The sequence below is a fragment of the Chiloscyllium punctatum genome, chromosome 8 (assembly GCF_047496795.1).
Source record: "Chiloscyllium punctatum isolate Juve2018m chromosome 8, sChiPun1.3, whole genome shotgun sequence".
In the NCBI taxonomy this organism is placed as follows: Eukaryota; Metazoa; Chordata; class Chondrichthyes; order Orectolobiformes; family Hemiscylliidae; genus Chiloscyllium; species Chiloscyllium punctatum.
Genome location: NC_092746.1, coordinates 56290011 through 56303627, shown reverse-complemented (window position 1 = coordinate 56303627; position 13617 = coordinate 56290011). Strand labels below are relative to the sequence as shown.

General features: G+C 37.3%; 1 protein-coding gene across 6 annotated transcripts in view; it reads right to left on the bottom strand.

The window, feature by feature from the left end:
- The window catches only part of ikzf1 (IKAROS family zinc finger 1 (Ikaros)), a 93019-nt gene that overhangs the window by 79242 nt on the left and 160 nt on the right, over positions 1-13617 (bottom strand). The window contains exons 1-3 of one of the 6 annotated variants that reach the window (XM_072575604.1): positions 11970-12400; positions 11414-11476; positions 1656-1772 (exon numbers count right to left, since the gene is read on the bottom strand). In XM_072575604.1, the coding sequence (XP_072431705.1) occupies positions 1656-1772; positions 11414-11476; positions 11970-11985 (196 nt within the window). In that variant the 5' untranslated portion in view covers positions 11986-12400. Of the gene's footprint in view, positions 1-1655; positions 1773-11413; positions 11477-11969; positions 12401-13617 lie in introns of those variants that run through there. The other 5 variants (XM_072575605.1, XM_072575608.1, XM_072575609.1 and 2 more) reach the window with 5 other exon arrangements.

Genomic DNA, 13617 nt, shown 5'->3' with positions numbered 1-13617 from the left:
AGGCCATTATTTCAATGAGAAAGTGGCAAATCTATTGATAACAGAAGGCAACAGTATTTATCCATTTATTAGATAGGTTTTCTTTCAGAAAATAATATTTCACAACATTTTGAGAAATGCCATTTGATAAGTGTATCATATGAGAGGTGGTGTTGTGCAATGAGATAGGATTCATCAATTCTCTCATAATAAGAGCGTCTCTGGGTAGCAGCGGGCATGATTAAATTTTACTTTCAGTTTGAGAGAAACAGCAATGGGCTCAAGACTATTTTTAAAAGAATTATCTCAGGGCAATTAGGAGGGCTTGAGAGCAGAGCAGGCTAAAATGAATTGGCAAATTAGGCTAAAGGATAGATAAATAGAGATGCAGTGGTAGGTATTTAAGGGGATATTTCAAGATACAATCCAAATAGTAAGAAAAATCCCAAGGGACAGAACCAACATCCAACATCCATGGTTAACCAGAAAGATAGCATCAATCTTAAAGAAAAAGCATATAGCTGTGCAAATATAGGTGACAAGTCTGAAGACTGGGCAGAATAAAAGAGAAAAAAAAAGAATGATCAATAATTTAGGGAAGGAAAAGGAATAATATGGGAGAAAGTTGGCCAGAAATTAAAAAAAACTCAGTTAAAAGTTTCTATAAATGGCAGGCAAAAATGGTGGAAGACTCTTAATTTTGTCAAGAAGGGAAAAAAACCATTTATCGGATTGGTGAGAAATCAGAAAGCTCAAAGAGGCAGATATACCCAAGTGACTTACAGCTTGAATCACAAACAATTAGCATACAAGGTCAGCATGCTCTAATTTATCATGAAAGGAAATTAATACAAATGTGGAGAGGTTATGTATTAGTTACACAGGACACCATATCTGGAGTATGAATTGAAGGCCGTTAAGAGACGCTTTACCAGAGATCACTCTCATGCCTTGTTGTTGATTCAACCCCCATCAACTCTGCCTTGTGAGCCCTATTCTGCCATCACACTTCGTGCTATCATTCAGCAGAGGCCTAGGATCCACTGAGAATTCCAGACTTCATGTGGATGTCATATTGACAACAGTCACCACCGATTCACAAATTGAGCCAGAGGATAGCACAATTTTATGCAAAAAGGTTTTTACTGTTTTCAATGATCTCCTGCAGAAAAGCAGAAAACTCGGAATGTGTTCAAGATCTGCCAAGTAAGATCAGGCTAGGTTTATTCTGAAGCCCCTTTGCACATTTAAAAGGTTGCATTCTATTTTAGAGAGAACCTTGTTAAATGTTCACACATATGAAACTTTTTTTAAATTTTGTAGATTTGTTATGGAAATCATGGTTTACCTCCCAGATAACCAGCAGTTAATTTACATTACTTACATTATTCTGAAGCATTTCAAATGATCAGTTTCCAAAAGTGTTCTAAATAACTTTGTTATTCTGAAGAGGCATTTATTTTTTAAAAAAGAATAATTTCTATTACTGGAGCAGTATTAAGTACATTGAATGAGAGGCTAGATAAACATGAGCAGAATTGAATAGAAGTATATGATGACAATGTTGGATGAAAGAGGCTCACTTGGAGCATTCAAATCAGCATAGATCAGATGGGCTGAATGGCCTGTTCGAGTCTGTGCCGTCAACATAATAATTCTAACATTTTTGCACTTACCAATGACCCTCTCGCCCTGTGGATTGTTCTGGCACCCTGAGCTGGTGGATAGATCTTCTGGGACAGGCATCTGCTCTAATTCTTCTTGATCATTTACAGAAAGAGCTTCTTTACTTCCTATATGGAAAGGATGAGTACAATAACCAAGCAACAACAACACCAGAAATCAAAATAACAGGATAGGGAATTTAAAAGAGGAGAATACACTTGTGGATTAACTGTAAATTTATCACTAATAATGTGTGGTCATATATTTTTAATACAACATTGATTGCAGCAAAATGTTTTGAACTTGATTATATCCATTTTCAATGAGGTATTACCTTTGAATCTGTTGAATTAACACAAATTGTACATGATACACCAAAGAAATCTGAATTAGTATGTTGATTTTCTTCACATCTCTACAAGAATTGAATCGCTAAAACCATGAATGTTCTATGAGAACTGAAAGTGATTGTAGTCCTAGCGAACCACCAGCTACTTGATCATTGGAGAGAAATTATGGTGGTGCACTTAACCTGAGGGCTGCCACATTTCAGGCAAGGTTGAGATGTTATGCCCCTCCTAGTGACCTTAGCCAGTCTAGGAACTGAACCACTGCAAGCGCCATGTCCAGCCAGCTGAGCTAACTTGTTGGACTAGAGGAGAGGAAGCTTGGCTGGAGTTGCATTGAGCAGCAGCAGGCTCCAGAGATTGAGGCATGGCTCACCAATGGAAGGAGATTGGGTCATAACAGCCTCAAGATGGGTTATGGGAGCAGTGGGTGAGAACTGGAAGACAGACAAAAGTCAGTCCCTGCCAACAGCAGCTCAACCATGATAGAGGGATCCCAGCAAGGGTTGGCAGGGAAAAGCGGTAGCATTTCAAGAGCAAAATACTCAGTTCACAAAGTTATTGTTGTCTTGCAGGAAATGAATACTTGTCCCGATGTCCAGATGGACCTTCAAGCATTATGAGGTAATGGTGGTATTGGTGACTTACAGATGGCCATGGCCCTTGACAGTGCAGAGCTAACTGATTGCATCTGGTCAAGCATCAAGATGCTCACCTCTGCAACAAATTTCTGCTAATACATGTGCTTAAAATCTTTGAACTGATTTGTACCAAATTTCATTTGACAGATGAAAATGCTTAATTGAATGATGTTAGATTTTATCATTCAATTAAAATGTATTAGTAGATAGTAAAGGAGGGAAGTTAATCAATATAATGAACAAAATTAATGTAAAATACAGAAGTACAGTAGACAAAAGAAACTAAATGGAAGGCAACGACATAAAGCTTCTATTTATCAATTCATGGGATATGAAATTGCCAGCAATGTCAGACATTATAAGAATATTAAAATATAGGAGTAGGAATCGTCTGTTCATCTCCTCATACCTGGTCCATTGTCCAATAAAATCATAGTCGCTTTAATCATAGCCTCAATTTTACTTTCCTGTCTAGTGTCCTTAATGTTTCAAAAATCTGTCAAACAGCCTTGAATATTTCCAGTGACTCAGCTTTCACTGCTCGCTAGTTTGCAGAATGCCAAAGACAACCCTTAGAGAAAAAGAAATCCTCCTCTTCACCAATGTAAATGGGAGAGACCTTATTTTGAAACTGTACCAATTAGAGAAATTTAGAGAAGGTGACATTCCTTGCCTTTCTAGGTGACATGGATTAGGATGTTGCTGAGATTGTTTAATGGATCTTATGGGTGGCACACTGGTGGTGTGGAGATTGAAAGCTTAAGGTCATGGCTGAGCTGCCAATTGTGCAGCTGCTGTGTCACATAGGTGCTTTTCACTGCTTTTTTTTCCACTCCTTAACCTCTGCACTGAATGGCTTCTCATCTTCAGTAGTTCTATCCTTTTTCCCAACTCATTATGTTTTTTTCACCTTTAAGTTCACTGCATGTCATCATCCCTTAACCACTCCCATGGAAACTCCCGATTCGTAGTCATGGTCAACCCATTGATCTCATCATCTCACTAATCTCACTTGTTAATCACAGAGAAGATCATCTTTGATCACTTTGCTGTATCACTCTGTCCTACAATTCCCCCCATTGTTTGCCACAGACTAACCTCCTTCTGTGCCTCTGTGTCTGCTCTGTATTTTTACTGTGAACTATCTTCCTATCTTTCTTCAAGATCTCCTTCACCCTCACCTCCAATGTGAGGAGCTCATGGTTTTCTGTCACAAAATTTGGGATCTGTTGCCTGGACCACTTTACTCCATTCCACTAATCCATTTGGCCAAAATGCATCCAAAGTTCTCCTTGCCTTAGCTCCAATTTTAGTTTCTTTCCTACCTCTTCTCATACCTTGTTAGGATCATTGTGCCCAAAAACATAGCTCCTGCTCCCTCAACATGATTCCCATAAAGCTTACTGTCTAATTTCCCCATTTGTATGGACTCCTGTTGACTGACATTCTTAGGAGATAGTGAGGAATGTTTGGAATGTTGACCTGAAACATTTCAAGGTGAATTTTCAAACTTGATGCTGGAGAAGTCAGAGTTGACAAAGCATGGCACTGGAAAATGTACAGCACATCAGACAGCATCTGAAGAACAACAGAGTCAATGTTTCGGGTATGACCCTTCATTGTCAACTCTCTTGCTCCTCAGATGCTGCCTGACCTTACTGACATTCTTAACAATTCTCTATCTTTGAGGGCTGTTCCATTCATGTAATTCCACTGTGAGCATATCTCATCTGAAAGGAACCCTCGACTCCCTGAACATCAATGCAAATCTCTACCACCTGATTTAACCTCCTTTTCTCTCTGCAAAGTCCTGAACATATTGCCATCTTCCAAACCTGTGCCTCATTCTTCCTGAAACTCCAATCATACTTCTGTCTCTCTATGCCAAAATAGCAATTATCAAATAATAGTAATGTGTGCCTGTGGCAAAGACAAACTAAGCAATCTCAATTTTCTCAACCAGTCTGCAGACTTTGACATCCTAATACCATCTTCCTATGTCATTCCACTGTTGCTAACTTGATGAGACTACACTCAGCTGGCTCCATTCTTACCTGTCTTATCATTGCCACAGTATCACTTGTAACGTATTTTCTTCCTACTCTTTCAACCAGTGCCTCCGAACTATCCTTGCCACACTCCCTTCCACTTCTCATATAGATGCTTCCCCTTGGAAATATCATCTTGAAACACAGAATTAGCCTTCACAAGCAGACTGACAACTCTTTGCTCGACCTCACCATCATCTCTCTTGACTGCTCTACTGTTACTAAATTATCAGATTGCGGGCCTGAACTCCAGTATCGATTGAACAGTAATTTCCTCCAATTATCACAAAATCACAGAATTATGACACAGAATGAGCCATTCAGTCCATTATGCCTGCATGAGGTCTTCAAACGAGTATTTATTATAAGTAAATAAAATACGTTGCTTTCAGACTGTTCTCCAAACTCAGTTTCAAATCCATCAATCTACCTTAAAACAGTTTTGTGATTGAACGAATGAGTTTCTGACCAGACATCCACACTATCATTGAGATTGTCTCTTTCCATCTTCCACACATCACCCAATTTCAACCATTTTAGTGCAACCACTACTGAAACCCCTTTACTTTTCCTGTCTGTGGGCTTGACTATTCCAGGATTTAGACTGATCTTCCATATTCCATTGCCTGCAAAGTTGAGCTCATTCAAACCTCTTCTGCCAGTTTCCTCCTTCATGTGGACTTTGGTTTAACTACCACCCTTATGGTTAGTTGGTTCCCAATTGAGCAGTACTTTGGTATCAAGATTTTCACCCTTGTTTTTAAATCCACCCATAATCATGATCTTGTGTATCTTAATAACTGCCTTCAGCCCCACAACACAAATATCAGCAACCAGCAGCTCTGACCTTATGCATTCCTGATTTAATTACTCCATCACTGACTTTGACCTTTCTTGCTTCATTAAGACGTTGCTTAAAACCTACTTCTATGACCAGGTTTATGGTCATTGGGTGTGAGTGTGATGTGAAAATTGCACTGCTAGAAGGTATTACTGGAAGCCTGCACCTTTCAGGGTGCACAAAATCAGAAATTGCTGGAAAAGTTCAGCAGGTCTGGCAGCATCCGTGAAGATAAATCAGAGTTTATGTTTCGGGTCCAGTGACCCTTTCTCAGAACAGTTCTGAGAAAGTGTCGCCAGACCAGAAACATTAACTCTGATTGCTCTTCACATTTGCTGACAGACCTGCTGAGCTTTTCTAGCAGTTTCTGATTTACAGCATCTGCATTTCTTTAGGTTTCCTTCAGGGTGCACAGCGAATCTCAAAGAGGGGGGTAGCAACTCTGATTAATGGCCTATTAAGAGCCCAAAAGATGACAGTAATCTTCAGACATGAGGAGGGTAAGCAGGAAATGTTAATTCATGAATTCAATGTGCCCAAACAATGTGCTAATGGACAGTTGTCAGCTTCAGCCTGGAAGAAATGAAAGTGGGGTCTGGAAATTATCTGGGCATTGGGTTCCTAGTTTGAAAATCCACCTTGAAATGTTTCAGGTCAAAATTCCACACATTATAATAACAAAACATTCTTTCATATGTCTTTCATTACTGTCATATCATTTTCTTTTAAATTAAAAACGAGTTGGATTACCATTAAATTTGTTTTGTTCTAAAAGATACATAGCAGAGGACAGAATTGATTTACAATATATGGGGCATGAGATATTCATGACAACTTATCAAGTTACTTGTGAATATGCTGTGTTATGTGTAGTCCAACTAAGTCTGACAACTAACTAGTAAGAGGTGTCTTTAAAATTTTCTAAAGTTCTATTGATATTACTTGATAGCAAAGTCATCTGACTTGTAAAAATAAAATAAAACTTGGAAATGAATATCACTGTCACATTTGAGCTGCATTCTGAGATGCACGAGATAAAACAGACCAGGACATGTCATTCGCATATTTTAGTAGTTTTTCCTTCTGGGGGGCAAAAAGTGCAGTTTGTATTGAAGGTCTTGTCTCATGAATGTGTAAAACAAAATTTGGCTTTATTTCTCCTGAAATTATGTTAAAAAGTCATGTGGTAATTTCTGTGAATAAACATGTTCTTTTTCCAGTCTAATTACCAGGGCATCTTTAATCATAAAACTTACTGAGACAGAAAATAACGATAGGCTGTTCTGTGGTGTTGGAGGCATAAGGGGTGTAGACAAAAATACATGCCGATTCCTTCTAAGCATTGTACATTAAGCTTTTATGTAGTTACTTAATTTTCATAAGGTATTTATGTCCTTCTAAATTGTATCGCCCAGGATTTACACCTGAATATTTGAGACTATATTTCAGCAAGATCATCCCTCCTAAACTTGTTTAACCATTCTTGATTAGCTAGCAAGTTAGGACTTTATTCATTAGAATTTAAATGAATGAGGGCGACTTATTGAAGCATGTAAGATTTTGAGGGGACTTGGCAGAGTAAATGTTGAGAAGATGTTTCCAGTAATGGGGGAGCCTCAAACTAGGGAACACTGTTACAGAATAAAGGGACATTCATTTAAAATTGAGATATGAAGGAATTTCTTCTCTCAGAGATTGGTGTATGTCTGGAATTCTCAGTCGAGGAAGCAAGATCAGTGTAAATATTTTTAAAAGTAGATATATTATTGAAATAACACAAAGAGGGCATGAAAGAGAACCCTCTGAGTTTCCAACGAGTACTCTGGTTTCATCCCAGAGTCCAAAGACATGCAGATTAACTGGGTTGGCCATGGTAAATACAGGGCTACAGGAATAAGCTTGGGGGGGGGGGGGGGGGGGTGTAGACTTGATGGGCTGAATGGCCTTTCTGCCTGTAAGGATTTGATAATTTCTATGAGAGGTTGAAGCCTGGCGCACATCAACCATAATTTTATTTGATAGAGGGGTAGACTTGAATGTTCCAGTCCTGCTCCTATTTCTTATTGCCTTATGATTTATTAACCTAGAAACCACTTATTTTGAGACACTTTCAATTAATTCTTTTCATCCGAATTCAAGTAAAACCTGAAATGTCTAAATGTAAAATAATGATAATTGCAGCTTTGAACGAGTGTAGAGTCACACTAACAAAAAACATTGTACATGCTAGAGATTTTGAAAATAGTCAGCAAGTGAGCTGAATGTTTGCTTGAACTGCTGAATATTTCCAAAATCAGTTATTTTTAGTTTAGAGATCCACACATCTTGATTACCTGCACCTTGTACCAAAGTGTGAAAGATGCACGTTCAGGCTTTAAAGCATTCTTCCTTCACTCAAGAAACATTTTATGAATGGCTTAGGTCAAAACTTTAGATATGGCCAAGAAGAACATTAATCTAAAACTAATGAAGGAGCTGTCCAAACTGAAACACATACTTTATCCTTCAGAATTTTACATATAAGACAAAAGACAGTGACTGAGATAAACAAAATAATTTGCACCTAAGCAGCTTTCATGTCCTAGGAGCATTCCTAAGCATTTTACAGTGAATTAATTATTTTCAAAGTGTGATATCTGTTGCTTGTAGTTAATGTGAAATTGGTGGTTTTAGTTGAAGGCTAACTACTGGTGAGGACACCGAGTGAACATCTTTGCTCTTCCTTAAATAACGCAATTTCATGAAATCTGACCAGGACGTTCAGGTGAAGTGCAAGAATAATGTGTCATATCTACTCTTCAAAACTTTTTTACTTCAAATGATTGTATTACTTTATACATAAATCATATTTAAGATTGAAAACAATTTCTCTCCACAGATGCTGCCAGACATAGTGAGGTTTTCCAACAATTTCTGTTTTTGTTTCTGATTTCCAACTTGCGCAGTTCTTTCAATCTTTTAATTAACGTGTTTAAACTGATTTACATAATTTGTGACTTGTGCAGTGTACCACAAATTGTTTTACTTAGGAGACAAAAATAATAGCTTGGACCACAGAACCAGACATCCAGAAATCAAAGCAGAAAGACAAAAGCAACAGCATTTATTTGAGAAAAAAATATTCACTGTACAGGGGTAGCTTGGAAAATCTGGAAAAATATTTAAAGCACAATCTCTTCTAATGAATGGAGAAAATTTTCCAGGTGCCTGCCTGCTTAATTTCTTTTGTGCTGATTCCACTTTGAAAATGCTACTCTTTAATTTTGCAAAAATTAACTTTAAGACAAACATTTAGAGTGTGGCTGCCTTTCAGCTGTAATCAGCAGAAAACTTAAGTTACATGAAAATCTACACTTGCATGAGGTCTTCCTTTCCTTTCATCAACCCATTGTCAAAGCTGTATTTCTAATACAAAACAGCACACGAAATTGACTCTGCATCAATGGATTGAATTTTGCTGTGAAGGCTAACAGTGCTCACCACCTTATACATAAATCAGACAGCTACTTCCAATAAGTACGCACAGTTATACAGTTAAACACAAAATCCAGAAGCTGTTGTTGAAGATGCTCTGCTCCCCTGCAAAACACTGTTGAGACATCACACACCCATTAAAATATATTAATTAGCAATAAATTTCTGTGCTGATATTGCAGATACAGACTACATTCACCAAAAAAAAGCTAAAGCCTATTCATTCCAATATTTTTTAAAAAAGTCTTAAATATGGCCAAACAATCTCTGATAAAGGAAATCACGTTTGAAAATTCCTTCCTTCAGTTTTTTAAAATTTAAGTTATAGTTGGAGAATCATTTTTCAAAAAAATCTGTACTTGAGGTTTAATTTTTCAGTCTCTGATTTCTTTCCTTTTTAAATTCAATTTTCTTTCCTAACATTTTAAAAATCCTTCTACAGCTGATTCGGTCTTGAATTCTAAATAAGAATTGCTCCTTCAAACCCACATTATTCTTCAAGCTGCCGGAGCAAGGAGAGACACAGCTGCTTCAAAAGGGCACCAGACCATTTGGATACCCTGCTGATAGCAACTTGTCTTGCAAAATCCCACAGAAAGTCAAAGTACTTGTGGAAATCAAACAAACAGTGGGTGCTGTTCATTTGTCACCCAGCAAGGTCAGACTCAATGTCTCTGCTAACCATATCTTGTCTAAAAAAGACTTTTGCACCTCCAACTGTCAATTTTAACACATAATAACGTGTTGGTTTCATGATGGTGTTATACTAGGGTCTTTTAAAAATAAATTGCATGGGCCAATAGAGAAAAAGGGCTACAGATTGAAGATTGAAGATAGATACAGGCTGAAGAAGAAAAATACTGGACAAGAGTTAAGAAAAATAATCATGTATTTTGCCAACATGGGTAAACTGATCTATTCACCAAGTTTAGTATTTTAGTTTTCAATGAATACAGACCAGTGTTCATTTTTGTTAAAGAATTTAACTTTTAATTTAAATTTGTAATTGGTTTGTATTTGTTTCCAGATATCTACTTCTAGAATGAGAAAGCAGATCTGAAATGTTTTAGTAATGTTACAAAATAAAGAACTGTTTACAAAGTTCAATCCAGTAGGGGATTGTGTCATTGAAATGTAACCCAAAGAACGTTCCTCCTGCAAATTGCATGGGATCAAGACAGTCCTGAAAAGATGTAGAGCAAGAAAGGAGTGCCTTAGCCAGGGAGATGAGCAGCTGGCTACAAGATCTGGAGCAGAAGATAAGCAGCTGCTGGGAGGATCCTGGACTTAGTAGAATAACTAATGCATGGGAAGTAAGACAGGCTCCTGAACTGCAATTACAGCTAGTCATATTACATGCCTATTAACGAGTTATATAATTATTCTTCAAGGGTATCTAGTTTTTAAAAAAGTGAATTGCTTTGAAATTTTGTATGTTGGTTCTATATTTTATCTTTACAGCTTGCAGATGACATTTTAACTACAGCAAATAGAGATTGTGATATTTGTGTGGGAATGTGTGTTTGTGTGTGTGTGTGCATGTGCATGTGTGTGTGTGTGTGTGTGTGTGTGTGTGTATGTCAGTCAATGAGAGGACTTCAGCACATGAGACACTCTGCGTGAAACATGAAATAGAGTTGCAGGTTATGTGTTCTGCTTATGGGAGAGGGTGTCTGACACTAATAAACGTATTAAATATCTCACGTCCATACCAGATGACTGAGAGGCATATCAGGGTTGCTGATAAATGAGGCTCAACTAGAGGATACTGAACAGATAATGCTCCATAGTTTATGGTTGGATAAAGTTTATTAAATGAGTATATTTAAAACGTAAATAATGTATTTCAAAAAGCTTCTTGATCAAATTAAATATGAATCCTAAATAGAATTTTCAGTTCGCCACATGAAAATTGCTCAGCAAAATGTATCTTCCCTGCTCATGGATTTTTCTTTTAAGAAAGTAAATATTGCACAAAAGTAAGAAAATACAGAAATAATTTCAAACATACATTCTCATAAAAAGTAGAAGTGATGTTTTGTTCTATATAAATACAGTCAATCCCAGGTACCATTCCCTCAAATATCATGCACCGTTTTTATCTGTATTGCAAATATGAATCTCTTTTCAATAAACATCATACTTTGACGAAAACTGTGAAACTGGAGTTACTTAGATTTTGCTATGGATTCAAAAATGTTATCCAAATTTTTTTTACAGGCATGTACACATGTCATCTTTATTATTGTCCAACAGTTTGGAAAAGTTCATCCATGCTGTGTGTTATTCTGGAGAGTTTGTATGGTTAACTTCCCACAACACCGCATAAAAAATTTACATGAAAATATCAGGAGCAGATATGTCTTACTTTTAAAAAGCTGCATAATAACATGGAGTAACTATAAAAATTCTATTTACCTGTCTCACCTGACAGCTGGGAAATGTCCTGTGCCTCTTCAGCTTCCATATTCTGCTTGTGTTCTATCGTAGGGTGGGTGGGAGAGGAAGAGGAATAATGTAATAAGTTACTGGATGGATGATAACGAAACTGCTTACTATTCTAACTCACTATCTGCTATAGACAAAATATGTCCTTCTTCCTTCAGTTCCAAATACTATTGAAAAAAAAACTACACATTATTATCTGACAGGAGACCCTGATCTCTCACAGATTACAAAGATTTATCGAAATTTCATTACAGGCAGAGGTTGACGAAATTTGTTATTTATTGTTAATTTCCCACTCTATAATAACCCAAAAATGCAAACTGACTGCAACAAAATTAAGCAGAAAATTAAATGGCCCTGGGTCATTGTATGTGAAGAGAAGCACAGAATTCATTCTCTGGTTGATCTATAGTTATGTTCTCTCTAATTTACTGAGCATGCATCGATGAACCTTGAGTCAGCTTTGTGACACTTGTACAATCAGCAATCAAAAATGAAGCAATTTACAGAAGAATGTCTCATTTACCCAAGCAGGACTGCATATTTGAACAGCACAGCTCTGCCTCGATTAATAATGAATACTCCTCATATAGTAGCAGATGGGCAGAACAGCAGCTTTAGACTCTGTCCCTCACTTCAAGATGTGGCAGTAACCAATTTCTTCAGTTAGCCCTTACATAGGGAGAAGTGAATCTCCCTAAAATAGCGAAACAAGTCCAGGAGAGAAAGGGAACCCATGCCTTCCTGTTTTACTGACAGATGGCTCCACAGATTTGGAACGAATGGTGGGAAGCTGCTACTCTTTTGCTGTAACACTTTATGTTCTAATCACTGGTTTTGAAGCAACTGCAAACACAAGGGAGTATGAGATTGAGGTTTAGTGGGGTACAAATAATTTTTACAGTTTTGCTAGGATTGCAGATTACCAATGACTGATCTCTGACAGTGTCTGTGAACATTTGATGCAGTTGAATATTTAACAGTTATGAAACTAAAAAGCAAAACCAGGAATTTGTTGAATTGTGAGGATCGCCAAATAGTAATTCTCTAGTCCCAACATTTACTAACTTCTCTGGTGGATGTTGACTCAAATGGCATAAAAATTATAAAGAACATGTTGAAATAAATATGCCCCCAATCGTAAATGACCAATATTTCTACATTGCTGCCCCGCCACCTTGAGAAATAGCCTATATATACACACAAAATAGTTTTATGCAAATATCTGAATATTAATTTGGCTAATGGCAAGCCTTGAAATAACTGAGTTCCTCCTCCTGCACTGCTTCATTTTTACAGAATGATTAATTTAACAAAACATTTTCAATTTTCAAGTTCTTGGTAAGAATGGAATAATTTGAGCATCCCATTTGATTTTAGTTTCCCCTCTGAAAATCTGTACCAACAACTGATGCCCATAAACAGCTAGAATACACAAATAATTTAAATTAGTAATTCCAATAAAATTCTCTGTACTACAATGGCAACCAAAAGGTTGTTTGGAACGACTTCCCCAAAATGCTGAACTAACCTTCCTCATTCTCATACCCACGCATGAGAGTGAATCTAACAGAGAAGAAAAAAAAATGACCCTCCATCTATATCTCTAGAAATGCATTTTTCGAAACTTTCATGGAACACATTGGAGAAAAATAGTGTGGCACTCTTGTATAGCAATTCCGCAACCAGTGCTGGAATATGAAAAATATGTGGAAGCTACTGAACAAAAGTCATATTGTCACAGAAATAGTTTCTTACTACAATATTACTTGAACAGATTACAGTCGTATAGAATTTAAGCTTCGTTCCACTATTGCCACTGAACTACAGGAGAAAGTACTGCTTTGTAATAGTTCTTGACAGTCACAATAATGTGTTACGGACTTCTGTAGCGCCACAAAACAACAGGCGCAATGCGCTCGCGAAACTTTGGATATGAACGATATCTGGTTAATTTTCAGACATAGTTCGATATTAGCAGATGGGCTGTCGAAACCATTTCGCCCAGACACTGAACTTCACGCAGCAATGACCGGACGCACACTGCAGCCGAGGCAACAGGTGCCTCCTACCAATGACAAGAGCAAAAATAATCAGGGCTTGACTTTCCATCTCATTTTTTTTTTAAAATGTTCTCCTGTTCGCTCTGACAATCCCCACACCAAGGAGCGAGG